The sequence below is a fragment of the Rhinopithecus roxellana genome, chromosome 4 (genome assembly GCF_007565055.1).
Source record: "Rhinopithecus roxellana isolate Shanxi Qingling chromosome 4, ASM756505v1, whole genome shotgun sequence".
NCBI classification, from domain to species: Eukaryota; Metazoa; Chordata; class Mammalia; order Primates; family Cercopithecidae; genus Rhinopithecus; species Rhinopithecus roxellana.
Window position 1 is genome coordinate 15,220,954 of NC_044552.1, and position 16,939 is coordinate 15,237,892.

Consider the following 16,939-nt stretch of genomic DNA (forward strand, 5'->3'; position numbering starts at 1 on the left):
GATAATTTTCGTATTTTTAGTAGACACAGCATATCGCCATGTTGGCCAGGGTGGTCTTGAACTCCTGATCTCAGGCGATCCGCTCGCCTCGGCCTCCCAAATTGCTGGGTCTACAGGCGTGAGCCAAATCACTGATGTTTTTAATGGCAGATGACTTTCCAGCCTTGTCTTAGTTTTGTTTTTTGTTTTGAGATGGGGGTCTTACTACATTGCCCAGGGTGGTCTTGAACTCCTGAGTTCAAGGGATCCTCCCACCTCAGCCTGCCAAAGTGCTGGGTCTACAGGCGTGAGCCACGGTGCTCGGCCAGATTACTGATGTTTATAATGGCAGATGACTTTCCAGCCTTGTCTTATTTTTTTTCCTTTTTGGAGATGGGGTCTTACTATATTGCCCAGGGTGGTCTTGAACTCCTAAGCTCAAGTGATCCTCCCACCTCAGCCTCCCAAAGTGCTGGGATTACAGGTGACCGACTGTGACCAGCTTAGCTTTAAATTCTTAATTATTTACCTTATAAACTACTTAATTCCATTTCTTCCGCATCTCATAGAAAAACTGATGCTCCAGGAAGATGTTTCACCAATATTCTGCTGCTTTGTATCCCGTCCGTGCAGAACTGGGGCTGTGCCTTCTCTAGTTTGAGAAGCATATAGTAACATACTTGATTTTGCCCTGAATCAGTAAGGTACCGCATGCTGGGAGCCGCAGTCTCTTAACCGCTCCAAGCCCGTGACAGAAAAACTAAATGGAAAAATGACTTAGGAGAATTATCACTATTAAGCCCCAGAAACACCACATTGTTAAAACTGGTTCTGAAGGCTATGTAAAAGGGAAATCAATAGTAGTTTCAAAGGAGTCCTTTGAAAGGCAAAAATTGTGCTTTACCTTCCCGCACAAACTTCCCTGATGTTTTGGGAAGGGCCGAGGCAAACCTTTAGTCCTGTTGGCCTGTGTGAATAATGGCCAAGAGGTCCCCAATGGGTAACAGAGTCCTGTGAAGCAAACAGCTGTGAGAAGTCAGAAAGGCAGCTGGGTGTGGACCCCCAAAGCAGCTTAGGGGATTACTTAACTGCGCGGCTACATTTCTTGACCACACACTAAAGGAACTGGGCCTTTCCCTGCGATGTTTTCCTTTCATAACGGTGGCAGGAAGCGGTCCCTCTGAAGGGCCTGCCGAGGTATGTGCCGGCGCCAGGCCGGGGTCCAAGGGGCGCTCCGAGGCGGGGCCCATAGAGGGTTTAGGGCAGTTCCGAGGGATGGCGAGGACGGAGGAAAGGTGGCGTTGAAAAGGCAAGAGCCAGGTTCCCAGCGACTGGATATTTCCACTTGAGGCAGTGAATTTACATTTTCAGACACCCACCAGGGAGCTGCTTGCTGCGTGGGGTGTAAGAACGTCTCAGAAACCCGGCGCCGCCAGTCCTACTCCACCGCCACCAGGGGCGCACAGCAGCAGGTACGCGACCGGGGGGAAAGGGCGGGGCGGGGGAAGGGGCGGGGCCTGCCCTGCCAGCAAAGGCCGGGAGGACGGGAACCCAGGAGAGCATGGCCACGCTGCGCCGGCTTCGGGAGGCGCCGCGGCACTTACTGGTTTGCGAGAAATCCAACTTCGGCAACCACAAGTCGCGCCACCGGCATCTTGTGCAGACGCACTACTATAACTACAGGGTGAGTCCGGTTGTCCCCGGCTTTTCGGGCCGTGCTCAATCCCTGCGTGCGAGAGAGGTTTAGGGACAGTGCGAGGCTTCGCGGGGCGGGGCCGCCGGCGGTGCGCGGAGGGGCGGGGGCCCTCGCCTGGTTTGCTGGGAGTTGTAGTCTCTTAACTACTGTAGGCCCGCGGTTTGCAGTGCTGCAGGACTACAACTCCCAGGATAGACAGGGCGTGGGGGCGGCACCCAGTCTGGAGGGAGCTGTGTCAGGGGCGTTCTGGCTGCTTACGCGGGTCAACCCGCCTAACGGGGAGTGGGTCCAGGGAGGGATTCGAGGTTCAGGGCTGGGACCGGAGAGTTACGATGGTGTGACGGCTGCGATGTGCAGCTGCCGGGCAGCCACGTGCACCTCGCTTTTTCACCAAATCAGGGCGGGTCTCGCGCCTCGTCCCCACCACCGCCTCTGTACCCAGCTTGAATCCCTCTCCCACCTGCACCACCTGCATACCTGCAGATCTCTCCGGAGCATTCTGCCTAGGCTCGGCCCAGGAAGCGACCTGATTTTCTAAATTGGTTGTGGGAACTAATGTGATATCTAGAAACTTCAATAAACCAACCTTATAATGGGGGATTAAACATTTTACACTTTAAATGGATCAGCTTAATAACTCAGGTTTGACTGAGCAGTGTCTCAGAGATTTAAGTGATGACCTGATCAGTCAGAACAGGCTAGTGTTTGAGCCTTGGGACAGTGATGACTTTTACAGTGTGGCAACATTTGAAGCCTGTCCTGTTTTTAACACCTATTTTGGATGGAAAGCTCATCACAGCAGTCAGGGATGTATATCTTAACTCCCCTGTTGCACTTTTCTGTCTCGAAATTGGAAACACACAGGAGCACCATTGCTTGCACACAGCTTCTTAGTAATTGAATATCCATAAATTAATTCCTTATGTCCCGACAGACAGTTCATTTCCTTCCAGGATAACACCAGGGTAAGCAAATCAAGGGATATCCAATTATACTATATTTCCTTGAAAATAAAATGGTGAAAGGAATAGGACATAAAATATACAGTATTGCTAATTTGCAAAAGATAAAATGCAAGCAAGAGTTTTCCATTAAAAGTATTCTGTTCAGTCCCCTTCCTGTACTGTACGTTTGAATGCAGAAATGAAACACTTGAGTAGTCAGATTTCTCTTTGCCTGAGATAGGTAAGTTAACATAAGAGTTTTGTTGCCTGTGTTTTTATGTTCCAGTGAAACTCGTGGAGAAATAACAACTTTCATGATCTTATTTCATTCCTAAAAACCTGGGTGTTCATCTTCATGGAAGTAAGACCTTGTTTGTGTTACACATTCCAATAGGTTTCATTTCTCATTCCTGAATGTGGGATACTATCGGAAGAACTGAAAAATCTGGTCATGCAAACTGGACCCTATTACTTTGTGAAGAATTTACCTCTTCATGAATTAATTACACCCGAATTCATCAGTACCTTTATAAAGAAAGGTAAGAAAAACCTGAAATGGCTTTAAACAAGGCAAGATGAGGAAGTGTAGGTAGACCACATCACAATGTGGCCTAGGGCTGTTATTTTGTTTCGAACAGGACCTGTGGGATAGTCTGTGTGGTCAGGTGCACACATGCACTACCCCCCACTCCCTGTTCTCATCCTGTTCTTTCTTGTGCCCTCTTTAGGTGGTGGTTTCTGATTGCAATTGCCCATTGCAATTGCCACAAGTGTTGGATGTGGACGTTGTAACATGAGGGTATCCGTCTCCTTAAAATGAGGATTAATGGAGAGGAGAGACTTGCAATCTGTATTCAGATGCGCTGCTTTCGAGGAAGTGGCTGCAAGGACACTGTGCTGTGAGCAGCCCCACAGCAGCTGCCTCAGAGGGTTGGTCTCCAGATGCAGCCACAGCTACTGTTCACAGAGCAGAGTGCTCATTAGCGTCCAGTGCCTTCTGCTTAGATTTTGTAGCCATAACCCCTCTCTGCGCACCCCATTTCCACCCACATCTGCTGGGTTGGACTGGTTTGTTTCAGTTGTTTCCTGGGAGCCGTTTGTTTAAAACGATTTCAGAGGGTATTTAGGGATTCCACCCACAGTACGTGAGTCACCTGTACAGTAGCCACATGCTTATCTTGTGGTAGCCCCCACATGTGTCCTCTCCAGTGAAGATATGAAGAATTCTAGTTACCAGTAGCTCCTCTCATTCTGACACTGCTGGGGCTACTTATGAGCTGGGCGTCTTGTCTGGTCTCCACCATTATTCCTTTCATCTATTTTGAGGTCTGACACCACTCTGTCAATTACATGGACACTGGCTGTAGCAGGCACTGTTAAATATCTTACCAAATTTAACCCTTGCAACAATGTTATGAAGCAGGCCTATGATCCTCATTTAACAGGTGAGGAAACTGAGGCTTGGAGAGGTTGAGTAGCTTTTGAATCTTAACCCGGAACTCTGCCTCTAAGATGTGTATGTTTATCTAGAATTCTACTTTGTACCCCTCTCCATACATCCCCAAAGGTCACATTCCATTCTGAGTCAATTTTTTGCTTGATGATAGTAAACTTGCACAAATAGGCCCTTGGTCGGGGAGTGAACTAGCTGGAGCTTGGTCTTCTGCATGCTCCAGCTTACCTCTAGCAGATGTTTGGTTTATTGAATGAACTGGAGCAGTGGTAGAAACTGACCGTTAAGTACCTGGAAGACAGGTTATCTTGTGAAAATAATCCACTAACATCTTGCAGATGTAATTTCTTCTTTTAAATTTTTCGTCTGGACTTTCTCTTACAGGTTCTTGCTATGCACTAACATATAATACAAATATTGATGAAGATAATACAGTTGCCCTGCTACCAAATGGTAACGCTTATTTTTTCATCTTTCTTTAATTGTTAAAAAAAAATACATACTTTAAAAAAAAAAAAAAGCCGGGCACAGTGGCTCATGCCTATAATCCCTGCACTTTGGGAGGTCAAAGCAGGTGGATCACCTGAGGTCAGGAGTTCAAGACCTGCCTGGCCAACATGGTGAAAGCCTGCCTCTACTAAAAATACAAAAATTAGCCAGCGTGGTGGCGCACGCCTGTAGTCCCAGCTTGGGAGGCTAAGGCAGGATAATCACTTGAACCCAGGAGGTGGAGGGTGCAGTGAGCCAAGATCAGTGCCACTGCACTCCAGCCTGGGTGACGGAGTGAGACTCTGTCTAAAAAAAAAAAAAAAAGAAGATATTCAAAAGAATGAGTATACCATGACTTGTTTATTTCATCTTTAGTAGAAATTCAGATTATTTCTAATTTCATTATTATGAATAATATCCTTGGATGTATAATGTATAAATAATATCTGTGTTATAAGACATGTATACATATAAATATTCTTGTGATATAAATAAGATCCTTGTATGCAGTTTGGTACATCAATATCTAACTGCTCAATTTGCTTTGCTTTCTTTTAGTCAGACAATGTAAGTTCTATTTTTGGTATCTCTTATGGGAGTTATTATTTGATTTATAGGGAAATTAATTTTGTCACTGGATAAAGACACTTATGAAGAAACTGGACTTCAGGGTCATCCATCTCAGTTTTCTGGCAGAAAAATTATGAAATTTAGTAAGTATCATGTGTACTCCATCTTTTTCTAAGAAGTCCGTAATCTTCTTTTGGCAATTTAAATTTAAATGTTTGAATTGCCTCTAATCTCTTTGTTCAGAAAAATGTGGCTTTTTAAAAAAGTCTACCAAACTTCTGACTCGAGCTTCATAGAGGATAGGATGATGCTTTTAAGTTCATTTCTTTTCAGCTGTAGATGCGTTTGATAAAGATCGTAGACTTGGACTGGTCAATTAAATATATATGTTTTGGGTTAAAAATTCAAAGTAATTTAGGAAGCCTAGGCAGGCAGATCATGAGGGCAAGAGATTGAGATCATCCTGGCCAACATGGCGAAACCCTGTCTCTGCTAAAAATACAAAAATTGGCGGAGTGTGGTGGCAGGCACCTGTACTCCCAGCTCTTCGGGAGGCTGAGGCAGGAGAATCGCTTGAACCCAGGAGGAGGAGGTTGCGGTGAGCCAAGATCACAATCACTGCACTTCAGCCTGGCGACAGAGTGAGACTCCATCTCAAAAAAAAAAAAAAGAATTCAAAGTACTGAACCCAAGATAGGAGTCTACAACTTATTCTTTTGAGATGGAGTCTTGCTCTGTGCCCCAGGCTGGAGTGCAGTGGCACGATCTCGGCTCACTGCAAGCTCCACCCCCCCGGGTTCACACCATTCTCCTGCCTCAGCCTCCCGAGTAGCTGGGACTACAGGCGCCTGCCACCACGCCCGGCTAATTTTCTTGTATTTTTAGTAGAGACGGGGTTTCACCGTGTTAGCCAGGATGGTCTCGATCTCCTGACCTCGTGAACTGCCTGCCTCGGCCTCCCAAAGTGCTGGGATTACAGGCTTGAGCCACCGCGCCCGGCCTACAACTTATTCTTAATAAAGAATTTCCTTTGGCTTCCCGAGGTCTTTATGATTACTAGTAGAAATTCACCCATGAGTGAAGAGATGTTTTGCTGACAGTGTCTGGCTCGAACATCAATAGCTGAGGCTGCCACATCCATTAGTAGATTAAACCTGACCTCTCAAGGTCCTCTGCCCTTGGTCTTTGACCTAGGAAATATATACATTTAAAATGTCTGTTTTTGTTAGCTCTCAAGGTTAGAAGTGCCCACCAAAGGGATCTTTTTTATTTGGCAAACCAAAGGGAGTGGAAGAAGAATAAAATAATTTTACTATCCATAAAATTTTGCAAAATTCTGGTTTTTAAAAATATAGCACTTTTTCCAGTAGTATAAGCTGTATGTATATGAATGAAATATATATTCTTTTTTTCATTTTTAAAGTTGTTTCCATTGATTTGATGGAATTATCCTTAAACTTGGATTCTAAGAAGTATGAAAGAATATCTTGGTCCTTCAAAGAAAAGAAACCACTGAAATTTGATTTTCTTTTGGCTTGGCATAATACAGGTATGAAGAATAAATTATGTAATGATACAGTGATTTTGAAATTAATTGTTGATTAAAGAGGAGTAATGGAGGATTGAATGGTGATTCACTCTTACAGTCAAGGAATACTGTATATATATATAAAGATAGTATTAAGGAAACTAGCCCTTCTGACATCTCTGAAAACCATTGTTCAGGATTGTCTAGGCATGCAGGCCTTTCTGCCTGAGTCTTTTTGGGTTATACATAAATCCAGAGATCTTGAGAGTGGCTTTAGAGCAGCTAAATTTTATCTATTTCTCCCCTTTCCTCTCTCCAGCTTACCTTGAACAGTCTTGACTATAATATTTTTAAGTAGCACCAATTATAGTTATATACACAATCTACTTATTTATTATCACAGGGCACTAACTCAGACCTACCATTAAATGTCAGATTAATTTGTAATAACTTTTAATTGATTAGGACACTAAATTTAGTTCGAAGTTTGCTATTCACCACACAGCGTAATCTGCCGAAAACGGCCATGTATGTTGCTTCTTTTAGAAGTGTATCTTTGGCCAAGATAATAATGGATCAAGACGTCAGGACTTACGGTGTAGTGCTCTCTTTTGGAGGATAGGAAGCATGGTGATCTGTTTTAGAAATAGACCCATCTGTCTGCTCCTCGTGGGAAGTGTCTGGCCACTGGGTGCTCCAAGTTGCTCCCATGAGCCCTAGGTCTGGCCTTGGGTGCCTCTCCTGTGGTAGACAGGAAAGAGAGCAGAAAGGCTTATTGAAGTTTCAGTTGTGTAAAGTCTTCTATGCGGATCATCCAGACATTGGGTTCCGAATAGCTTCCTGTTCCTAAAGCTCCTGTTTTAAGGATTTGTCAGGAACTGTGAAAGGTCTGAGATTTCCTCATACTTGCAGGCTAACAAGCTAGCCTGCCACAGTCTCAGGGATGCTGGCAGAAGACACGCAAGCCCTGGCTCAGAGACACAGGACTTAATTCCTCAGAGGAATAGCAGTAGCCAGAATATATCAGTCAGGGTTTTCCAGAGAGAAGGGACCAATTGGATGGATGTATGGATGGATGGATGGATGGATGGATGGATGGATGGATGGATGGATGGATGGATGGATGGATATTAGGGGAATTGATCAAGTAACTGTGGAGGCTGAGGAGTCCCATGACAGGTTGTCTGCAAGTGGGAGACCCAGGGATGCTGGTAGCGTGGCTCAGTCCAAATATGAAGGCCTGAGAATCAGGAAAGAAGATGGTATAATTCTCAGTCCAAGGCCGAAGCCTGACCATCTATGGATCTGCTGGTGCAAGCCCCAGAGTCCAAAGGCTAGAGAACCTGGAGTTCTGCTGTCCAAGGGCAGGGGAAGAAGGGAGTCCCAGCTGCAAGTGACAGAGAATTCACTTTTCCTCTGCCTTTTTGTTCTGTCTGATGCCCCAGCCGGGTAGATGGTGCACCCACAGTGAGGGCAGATCTTCCCACTCAGTCTACCCACTTACATGCCAGTCTCCCCCAGAAACACCCTCACAGACACACCTAGAAATAATGCTTTACCAGCCATCTAGATAACCCTTCATCCAGTCAGGTTGACACCTACAATTAACCATCACACCGAATATCGCCGTTTGTACCAGTTCACCAAGTCCCATTTGCCAGAGTGACACCAAGCGATGCTGGCACATGCAGTAGGTTGCATTACAGGAGAGGAACCTGGAGTTTAAGAACTCCAGTCCTTTGTAAGGGGCAGTAAGCCTGCTGATCTCTGCCTGGAGAGAGGGAGGGTGACATTATTTCTATTATACTGGACGGTAAACAAGGCTGCCCTTTGCTGTGGAGGGAGTACTATCTCTGTCTTCCAAGGCCATTGGCTACACAAACATCCCTGAAAAGATACACTGGATTTTACTGGGTTTTCAGAGTCAAGTTTGGATGAGGTTCCATCACCATTCAGTTTCTCTTATTTTTCTTTAATAGAGATTGTGCAGATAAGCTGCTTCTCTCTGGAGTTCACTAATGTTATTCATACATCAGGAATGCTTTTGGTTTTAAGTGTGAAGTTGAAATTTTTTTGTTAGCACAAATGGTGAAACTCTTTTGGGTCTGATCAGAAACTATTGTGCTTTTCCAGGAAAGTGTGAAAAAAGATGAACATTTACAGAACTTGGGCAAAAGGAGCTGAAAGCAGCTTTAAATGATTTTAATTTGAATGCAGCTCTGCACAGCTTCCATCTTACTTATTCTTGCCACTCAAATGGGAATGGATGGGTTCAGGGATTCACTAAACTTGCTTACGATGGTCAAATGGATTCAGATGGCTTTGTGTGGTGTGTTTTTAAGGTTCAGAAGAATCAACAATGATGTCATATTTTTCCAAGTACCAAATTCAGGAGCATCAGCCAAAAGTAGCACTGAGCACAGTGAGAGATCTCCAGTGCCCGGTGCTGCAGAGCAGTGAGCTCGAGGGAACGCCGGAGGTGTCCTGCCAGGCTCTGGAGCTCTTTGACTGGCTTGGCGCCGTCTTCAGTAATGTCAGCCTGTGGGTATCTGAACTCCCTGTGTCTTCTAGGGCTCTGGCCTGCTGCTTGTTTTTAATAGGAGTTTAATACTTTGGAAGGGATCATGTGATGGATATCAATGTGTTATCTCTCTCTCTTTTTTTTTTGGTGACAGAAATAATGAGCCTAATAATTTCATATCAACCTATTGCTGTCCTCAGCCAAGCACGGTGGTGGCAAAAGCTTATTTGTGTACAATCACTGGCTTCATACTTCCAGAGAAGATCTGTCTCCTATTGGAACATCTCTGGTGAGAACTCTTTGCCTTTTATATCGCTCATCATTGCTCTATAGAACAGTATGTAAAATAGTATAGATTTTTCATTTTGGGAGGTAGTATATAAATAAAATGTACATTGAAAGGAAACTCAAATCCCTTATTGCAAAGACTGTACATTGAGTATAATCCTATTTAGTAAGCATATCTTCTCAATCTTCCCTTTTAAAATGTCACATTTAAGTCTTGAAGGTTTTCCTTTTTAAGCCCAACATCTCTTTTCACATTTATTGGTTTAGTACTTTGATTTTCTTCGACAGGAAGGCTGGATAATAAAACTCTGGTGAATTATCCTGCAACGTTTCAGTTAACTGAGACTCTGAGAACAGTACTCTTTTTTTTTTTTTTTTTTTTAGTATTGATTTGTTGATTTCTTTTTTTTTTTTTTTTTTATTATACTTTAAGTTCTAGGGTACATGTGCATAACATGCAGGTTTGTTACATATGTATACTTGTGCCATGTTGGTGTGCTGCACCCATCAACTCGTCAGCACCCATCAATTCATCATTTATATCAAGTATAACTCCCAATGCAATCCCTCCCCCCTCCCTCTTCCCCATGATAGGCCCCAGTATGTGATGTTCCCCTTCCCGAGTCCAAGTGATCTCATTGTTCAGTTCCCACCTATGAGTGAGAACATGCGGTGTTTGGTTTTCTGTTCTTGTGATAGTTTGCTAAGAATGATGGTTTCCAGCTGCATCCATGTCCCTACAAAGGATGCAAACTCATCCTTTTTTATGGCTGCATAGTATTCCATGGTGTATATGTGCCACATTTTCTTAATCCAGTCTGTCACAGATGGACATTTGGGTTGATTCCAAGTCTTTGCTATTGTGAATAGTGCCGCAATAAACATACGTGTGCATGTGTCTTTGTAGTAGAATAATTTATAATCCTTTGGGTATATACCCAGTAATGGGATGGCTGGGTCATATGGTACATCTAGTTCTAGATCCTTGAGGAATTACCACACTGTTTTCCATAATGGTTGAACTAGTTTACAATCCCACCAACAGTATAAAAGTGTTCCTATTTCTCCACACCCTCTCCAACACCTGTTGTTTCCTGACTTTTTAATGATTGACGTTCTAACTGGTGTGAGATGGTATCTCATTGTGGTTTTGATTTGCATTTCTCTGATGGCGAGTGTTGATGAGCATTTTTTCATGTGTCTGTTGGCTGTATGGATGTCTTCTTTTGAGAAATGTCTGTTCATATCCTTTGCCCACTTTTTGATGGGGTTGTTTGTTTTTTTCTTGTATATTTGTTTGAGTTCTTTGTAGATTCTGGATATTAGCCCTTTGTCAGATGAGTAGATTGCAAAAATTTTCTCCCATTCTGTAGGTTGCCTGTTCACTCTGATGGTAGTTTCTTTTGCTGTGCAGAAGCTCTTTAGTTTAATTAGATCCCATTTGTCAATTTTGGCTTTTGCTGCCGTTGCTTTTGGTGTTTTAGACATGAAGTCCTTGCCCATGCCTATGTCCTGAATGGTACTACCTAGGTTTTCTTCTAGGGTTTTTATGGTATTAGGTCTAACATTTAAGTCTCTAATCCATCTTGAATTAATCTTCGTATAAGGAGTAAGGAAAGGATCCAGTTTCAGCTTTCTACTTATGGCTAGCCAATTTTCCCAGCACCATTTATTAAATAGGGAATCCTTTCCCCATTTCTTGTTTGTCTCAGGTTTGTCAAAGATCAGATGGCTGTAGATGTGTGGTATTATTTCTGAGGACTCTGTTCTGTTCCATTGGTCTATATCTCTGTTTTGGTACCAGTACCATGCTGTTTTGGTTACTGTAGCCTTGTAGTATAGTTTGAAGTCAGGTAGCGTGACGCCTCCAGCTTTGTCCTTTTGACTTAGGATTATCTTGGCAATGCGGGCTCTTTTTTTGGTTCCATACTGAACTTTAAAGCAGTTTTTCCCAATTCTGTGCAGAAACTCATTGGTAGCTTGATGGGGATGGCATTGAATCTATAAATAACCTTGGGCAGTATGGCCATTTTCATGATATTGATTCTTCCTATCCATGAGCATGGTATGTTCTTCCATTTGTTTGTGTTCTCTTTGATTTCACTGAGCAGTGGTTTGTAGTTCTCCTTGAAGAGGTCCTTGACATCCCTTGTAAGTTGGATTCCTAGGTATTTTATTCTCTTTGAAGCAATTGTGAATGGAAGTTCATTCATGATTTGGCTCTCTGTTTGTCTGTTACTGGTGTATAAGAATGCTTGTGATTTTTGCACATTAATTTTGTATCCTGAGACTTTGCTGAAGTTGCTTATCAGCTTAAGGAGATTTTGGGCTGAGACAATGGGGTTTTCTAAATATACAATCATGTCATCTGCAAACAGGGACAATTTGACTTCTTCTTTTCCTAACTGAATACCCTTGATTTCTTTCTCTTGCCTGATTGCCCTAGCCAGAACTTCCAACACTATGTTGAATAGGAGTGGTGAGAGAGGGCATTCCTGTCTTGTGCCAGTTTTCAAAGGGAATTTTTCCAGTTTTTGCCCATTCAGTATGATATTAGCTGTGGGTTTGTCATAAATAGCTCTTATTATTTTGAAATACATTCCATCAATACCGAATTTATTGAGCGTTTTTAGCATGAAGGGCTGTTGAATTTTGTCAAAAGCCTTTTCTGCATCTATTGACATAATCATGTGGTTCTTGTCTTTGGTTCTGTTTATATACTGGATGACGTTTATTGATTTGCGAATGTGGAACCAGCCTTGCATCCCAGGGATGAAGCCCACTTGATCATGGTGGATAAGCTTTTTGATGTGCTGCTGAATCCGGTTTGCCAGTATTTTATTGAGGATTTTTGCATCGATGTTCATCAGGGATATTGGTCTAAAATTATCTTTTTTTGTTGTGTCTCTGCCAGGCTTTGGTATCAGGATGATGTTGGCCTCATAAAATGAGTTAGGGAGGATTCCCTCTTTTTCTATTGATTGGAATAGTTTCAGAAGGAATGGTACCAGCTCCTCCTTGTACCTCTGGTAGAATTCAGCTGTGAATCCATCTGTTCTGGGAATTTTTTTGGTGGGTAGGCTATTAATTATTGCCTCAATTTCAGAGACTGCTATTGGTCTATTCAGGGATTCAACTTCTTCCTGGTTTAGTCTTGGGAGAGTGTAAGTGTCCAGGAAATTGTCCATTTCTTCTAGATTTTCTAGTTGATTTGCATAGAGGTGTTTATAGTATTCTCTGATGGTAGTTTGTATTTCTGTGGGGTCGGTGGTGATATCCCCTTTATCCTTTTTTATTGTGTCTATTTGATTCCTCTCTCTTTTCTTCTTTATTAGTCTTGCTAGCGGTCTGTCAATTTTGTTGATCTTTTCAAAAAACCAACTCCTGGATTCATTGATTTTTTGGAGGGTTTTTTGTGTCTCTATCTCCTTCAGTTCTGCTCTGATCTTAGTTATTTCTTGCCTTCTGCTAGCTTTTGAATGTGTTTGCTCTTGCCTCTCTAGTTCTTTTAATTGTGATGTTAGAGTGTCAATTTTAGATCTTTCCTGCTTTCTCTTGTGGGCATTTAGTGCTATAAATTTCCCTCTACACACTGCTTTAAATGTGTCCCAGAGATTCTGGTATGTTGTATCTTTGTTCTCATTGGTTTCAAAGAATGTCTTTATTTCTGCTTTCATTTCGTTATGTACCCAGTAGTCATTCAGGAGCAGGTTGTTCAGTTTCCATGTAGTTGAGCGGTTTTGATTGAGTTTCTTAGTCCTGAGTTCTAGTTTGATTGCACTGTGGTCTGAGAGAGAGTTTGTTATAATTTCTGTTCTTTTACATTTGCTAAGGAGTGCTTTACTTCCAATTATGTGGTCAATTTTGGAATAAGTGCGATGTGGTGCTGAGAAGAATATATATTCTGTTGATTTGGGGTGGAGAGTTCTATAGATGTCTATTAGGTCCGCTTGGTGCAGAGATGAGTTCAATTCATGGATATCCTTGGTAACTTTCTGTCTTGTTGATCTGTCTAATGTTGACAGTGGAGTGTTGAAGTCTCCCATTATTATTGTATGGGAGTCTAAGTCTCTTTGTAGGTCTCTAAGGACTTGCTTTATGAATCTGGGTGCTCCTGTATTGGGTGCATATATATTTAGGATAGTTAGCTCTTCCTGTTGAATTGATCCCTTTACCATTATGTAATGGCCTTCCTTGTCTCTTTTGATCTTTGATGGTTTAAAGTCTGTTTTATCAGAGACTAGGATTGCAACCCCTGCTTTTTTTTGTTCTCCATTTGCTTGGTAGATCTTCCTCCATCCCTTTATTTTGAGCCTATGTATGTCTCTGCATGTGAGATGGGTCTCCTGAATACAGCAGATTGATGGGTCTTGACTCTTTATCCAGTTTGCCAGTCTGTGTCTTTTAATTGGAGCATTTAGTCCATTAACATTTAAGGTTAATATTGTTATGTGTGAACTTGATCCTGCCATTATGATATTAACTGGTTATTTTGCTCGTTAGTTGATGCAGTTTCTTCCTAGCCTCGATGGTCTTTACATTTTGGCATGTTTTTGCAATGGCTGGTACCGGTTGGTCCTTTCCATGTTTAGGGCTTCCTTCAGGGTCTCTTGTAAGGCAGGCCTGGTGGTGACAAAATCTCTAAGCATTTGCTTATCTGTAAAGGATTTTATTTCTCCTTCACTGATGACACTTAGTTTGGCTGGATATGAAATTCTGGGTTTAAAATTCTTTTCTTTAAGAACGTTGAGTATTGGCCCCCACTCTCTTCTGGCTTGTAGAGTTTCTGCCGAGAGGTCTGCTGTTAGTCTGATGGGCTTCCCTTTGTGGGTAACCCGACCTTTCTCTCTGGCTGCCCTTAAGATTTTTTCCTTCATTTCAACTTTGGTGAATCTGGCAATTATGTGTCTTGGAGTTGCTCTTCTTGAGGAGTATCTTTGTGGTGTTCTCTGTATTTCCTGAATTTGAATGTTGGCCTGCCCTACTAGGTTGGTGAAGTTCTCCTGGATGACATCCTGAAGAGTGTCTTCCAACTTGGTTCCATTTTCCCCCTCACTTTCAGGCACCCCAATCAGACGTAGATTTGGTCTTTTTACATAATCCCATACTTCTTGCAGGCTTTGTTCATTTCTTTTTCTTCTTTTTTCTTTTGGTTTCTCTTCTCGCTTCATTTCATTCATTTGATCCTCAATCGCTGATACTCTTTCTTCCAGTTGATTGAGTCGGTTACTGAAGCTTGTGCATTTGTCACGTATTTCTCGTGTCATGGTTTTCATCTCTGTCATTTCGTTTATGACCTTCTCTGCATTAATTATTCTAGCTGTCAATTCTTCCACTCTTTTTTCAAGATTTTTAGTTTCTTTGCGCTGGGTACGTAATTCCTCCTTTAGCTCTGAGAATTTTGATGGACTGAAGCCTTCTTCTCTCATCTCGTCAAAGTCATTCTCTGACCAGCTTTGATCCATTGCTGGCGATGGGCTGTGCTCCTTTGCAGGGGGAGATGCGGTCTTATTTTTTGAATTTCCAGCTTTTCTGCCCTGCTTTTTCCCCATCTTTGTGGTTTTATCTGTCTCTGGTCTTTGATGATGGTGACATACTGATGGGGTTTTGGTATAGGTGTCCTTCCGGTTTGATAGTTTTCCTTCTGACAGTCACGACCCTCAGCTGTAGGTCTGTTGGAGATTGCTTGACGTCCACTCCAGACCCTGTTTGCCTGGGTATCAGCAGCAGAGGTTGCAGAAGATAGAATATTGCTGAACAGCGAGTGTACCTGTCTGATTCTTCCTTTGGAAGTTTCCTCTCAGGGGTGTACTCCACCCTGTGAGGTGTGGGGTGTCAGACTGCCCCTAGTGGGAGATGTCTCCCAGTTAGGCTACTCAGGGGTGAGGGACCCACTTGAGCAGGCAGTCTGTCCGTTCTCAGATCTCAACCTCCGTGTTGGGAGGTCCACTGCTCTCTTCAAAGCTGTCAGACAGAGTCGTTTGCCTCTGCAGAGGTTCTGCTGCTTTTTTGTTGTTTTTTAGCTGTGCCCTGTCCCCAGAGGTGGAGTCTACAGAGACAGGCAGGTTTCCTTGAGCTGCTGTGAGCTCCACCCAGTTCAAGCTTCCCAGTGGCTTTGTTTACCTACTTAAGCCTCAGCAATGGCGCGCGCCCCTCCCCCAGCCTCGCTGCTGCCGTTTCGGTTAGATCGCAGACTGCTGTGTTAGCAATGAGGGAGGCTCCATGGGCATGGGACCCTCCTGGCCAGGTGTGGGATATATTCTCCTGGTATGCCTGTTTGCTTAAAGCGCAGTATTAGGGTGGGAGTTACCTGATTTTCCAGGTGTTGTGTGTCTCAGTTCCCCTGGCTAGGGAAAGGGATTCCCTTCCCCCTTGCACTTCCCAGGTGAGGCGATGCCTCGCCCTGCTTCAGCTCTCGCTGGTCGGGCTGCAGCAGCTGACCAGCACCGATTGTCCGGCACTGCCTAGTGAGATGACCCCAGTACTTCAGTTGAAAATGCAGAAATCACCGGACTTCTGTGTCTCTCGCGCTGGGAGTTGGAGACTGGAGCTGTTCCTATTCGGCCATCTTGCTCCGCCCCCCGAGATCAGTACTCTTAATAGGAGGGAAACTATCCTTAAACACCTGTGGGGTTTTTTGTTTTGGGTTCTTTTCCTCTTAAAGACCTCCCGGAATGAGGGTGGGAACAGTGAGGTTTGTTTTGTGTGTTGTATACTAGTTAACCATTATGGAATTCACAGTGTGACATCAGGAATTTATCACACACTTCTTGATTTTCATAAATTAAAGCTAAGATCTAAGCTTTATTAGAGTATCAGAAATACTACTTATCCTGAATAAATTTTTTTTAAATGCAGACATTCCTAACTCTCCCTGTTTAACAATTACCTTTTTTTCAGTCACTACTTTGATGAACTGAAGTTAGCGCCATGGGTTACATTGTCCGTTCAAGGCTTTGCAGACAGCCCTGTTTCTTGGGGAAAAAATGAACATGGTTTTTGGAAAGGAGGAGAACATTTATATAACTTTGTGATTTTTAATAATCAAGACTATTGGCTTCAGATGGCTGTTGGGGCGAATGATCACTGTCCACCCTAAAAAATACAAAATTAAAAATCATGTTTGCTTACGTTTATGCTTGCTTTCGGATTTCTTAATGGTAAAAGGTCTGTGTGTCCACTCAGGCTTGTGTGATGGTGACGTTTCTCAGATCAGCATTTACTAGCATCCTGCGCTGCACCTGGGACCCATCTGTGATGGCGGCAGGGCCTGCTGTCCAATGAATAGCTCATAGCTGATTTCTCTCTGTCAACATAAGCACAAGGTTGTGGTTACTATGTGGTAGACTGGGCCAGGATGTCCAGGGACTGGGGGTATTGGTCCCCATCTCACCCCATTGGGTGAGATATATTTTGCTCATTACAACTTTTTCAGATAATAAAAAGAAGTCTCATCCTTACCAGGGCCAGT

At 43.2% G+C, this 16,939-nt stretch overlaps 1 protein-coding gene across 2 annotated transcripts; it reads left to right on the forward strand.

Annotated features, from left to right (window-relative positions):
• Nucleotides 1-1,484: 1,484 nt before the first annotated feature.
• RPP40 (ribonuclease P/MRP subunit p40) lies at nt 1,485-16,599 on the forward strand. 2 transcript variants are annotated; one of them, XM_010366079.2, is made up of 8 exons: nt 1,485-1,663; nt 3,014-3,158; nt 4,457-4,525; nt 5,179-5,274; nt 6,555-6,680; nt 9,002-9,200; nt 9,335-9,469; nt 16,369-16,599. In XM_010366079.2, the coding sequence occupies exons 1-8, from the start codon at nt 1,541-1,543 to the stop codon at nt 16,565-16,567; spliced, it is 1,092 nt and encodes a 363-aa protein (XP_010364381.2). In that variant the 5' UTR covers nt 1,485-1,540; the 3' UTR covers nt 16,568-16,599. The 2 variants fall into 2 exon arrangements, with proteins under 2 accessions (XP_010364381.2, XP_010364382.2); XM_010366080.2 differs by lacking the exon at nt 4,457-4,525.
• The last annotated feature ends 340 nt before the right edge of the window (nt 16,600-16,939 follow it).

Coding starts and splice junctions, on each gene's coding strand:
- RPP40 (XM_010366079.2), top strand. CDS start 1,541: ATGGCCACGCTGCGCCGGCTTCGGGAGGCGCCGCGGCACTTACTGGTT. Junction 6,681..9,001: donor TTTGGCTTGGCATAATACAG/GTATGAAGAATA, acceptor TGTGTTTTTAAG/GTTCAGAAGAATCAACAATG. Junction 9,470..16,368: donor CTCCTATTGGAACATCTCTG/GTGAGAACTCTT, acceptor CCTTTTTTTCAG/TCACTACTTTGATGAACTGA.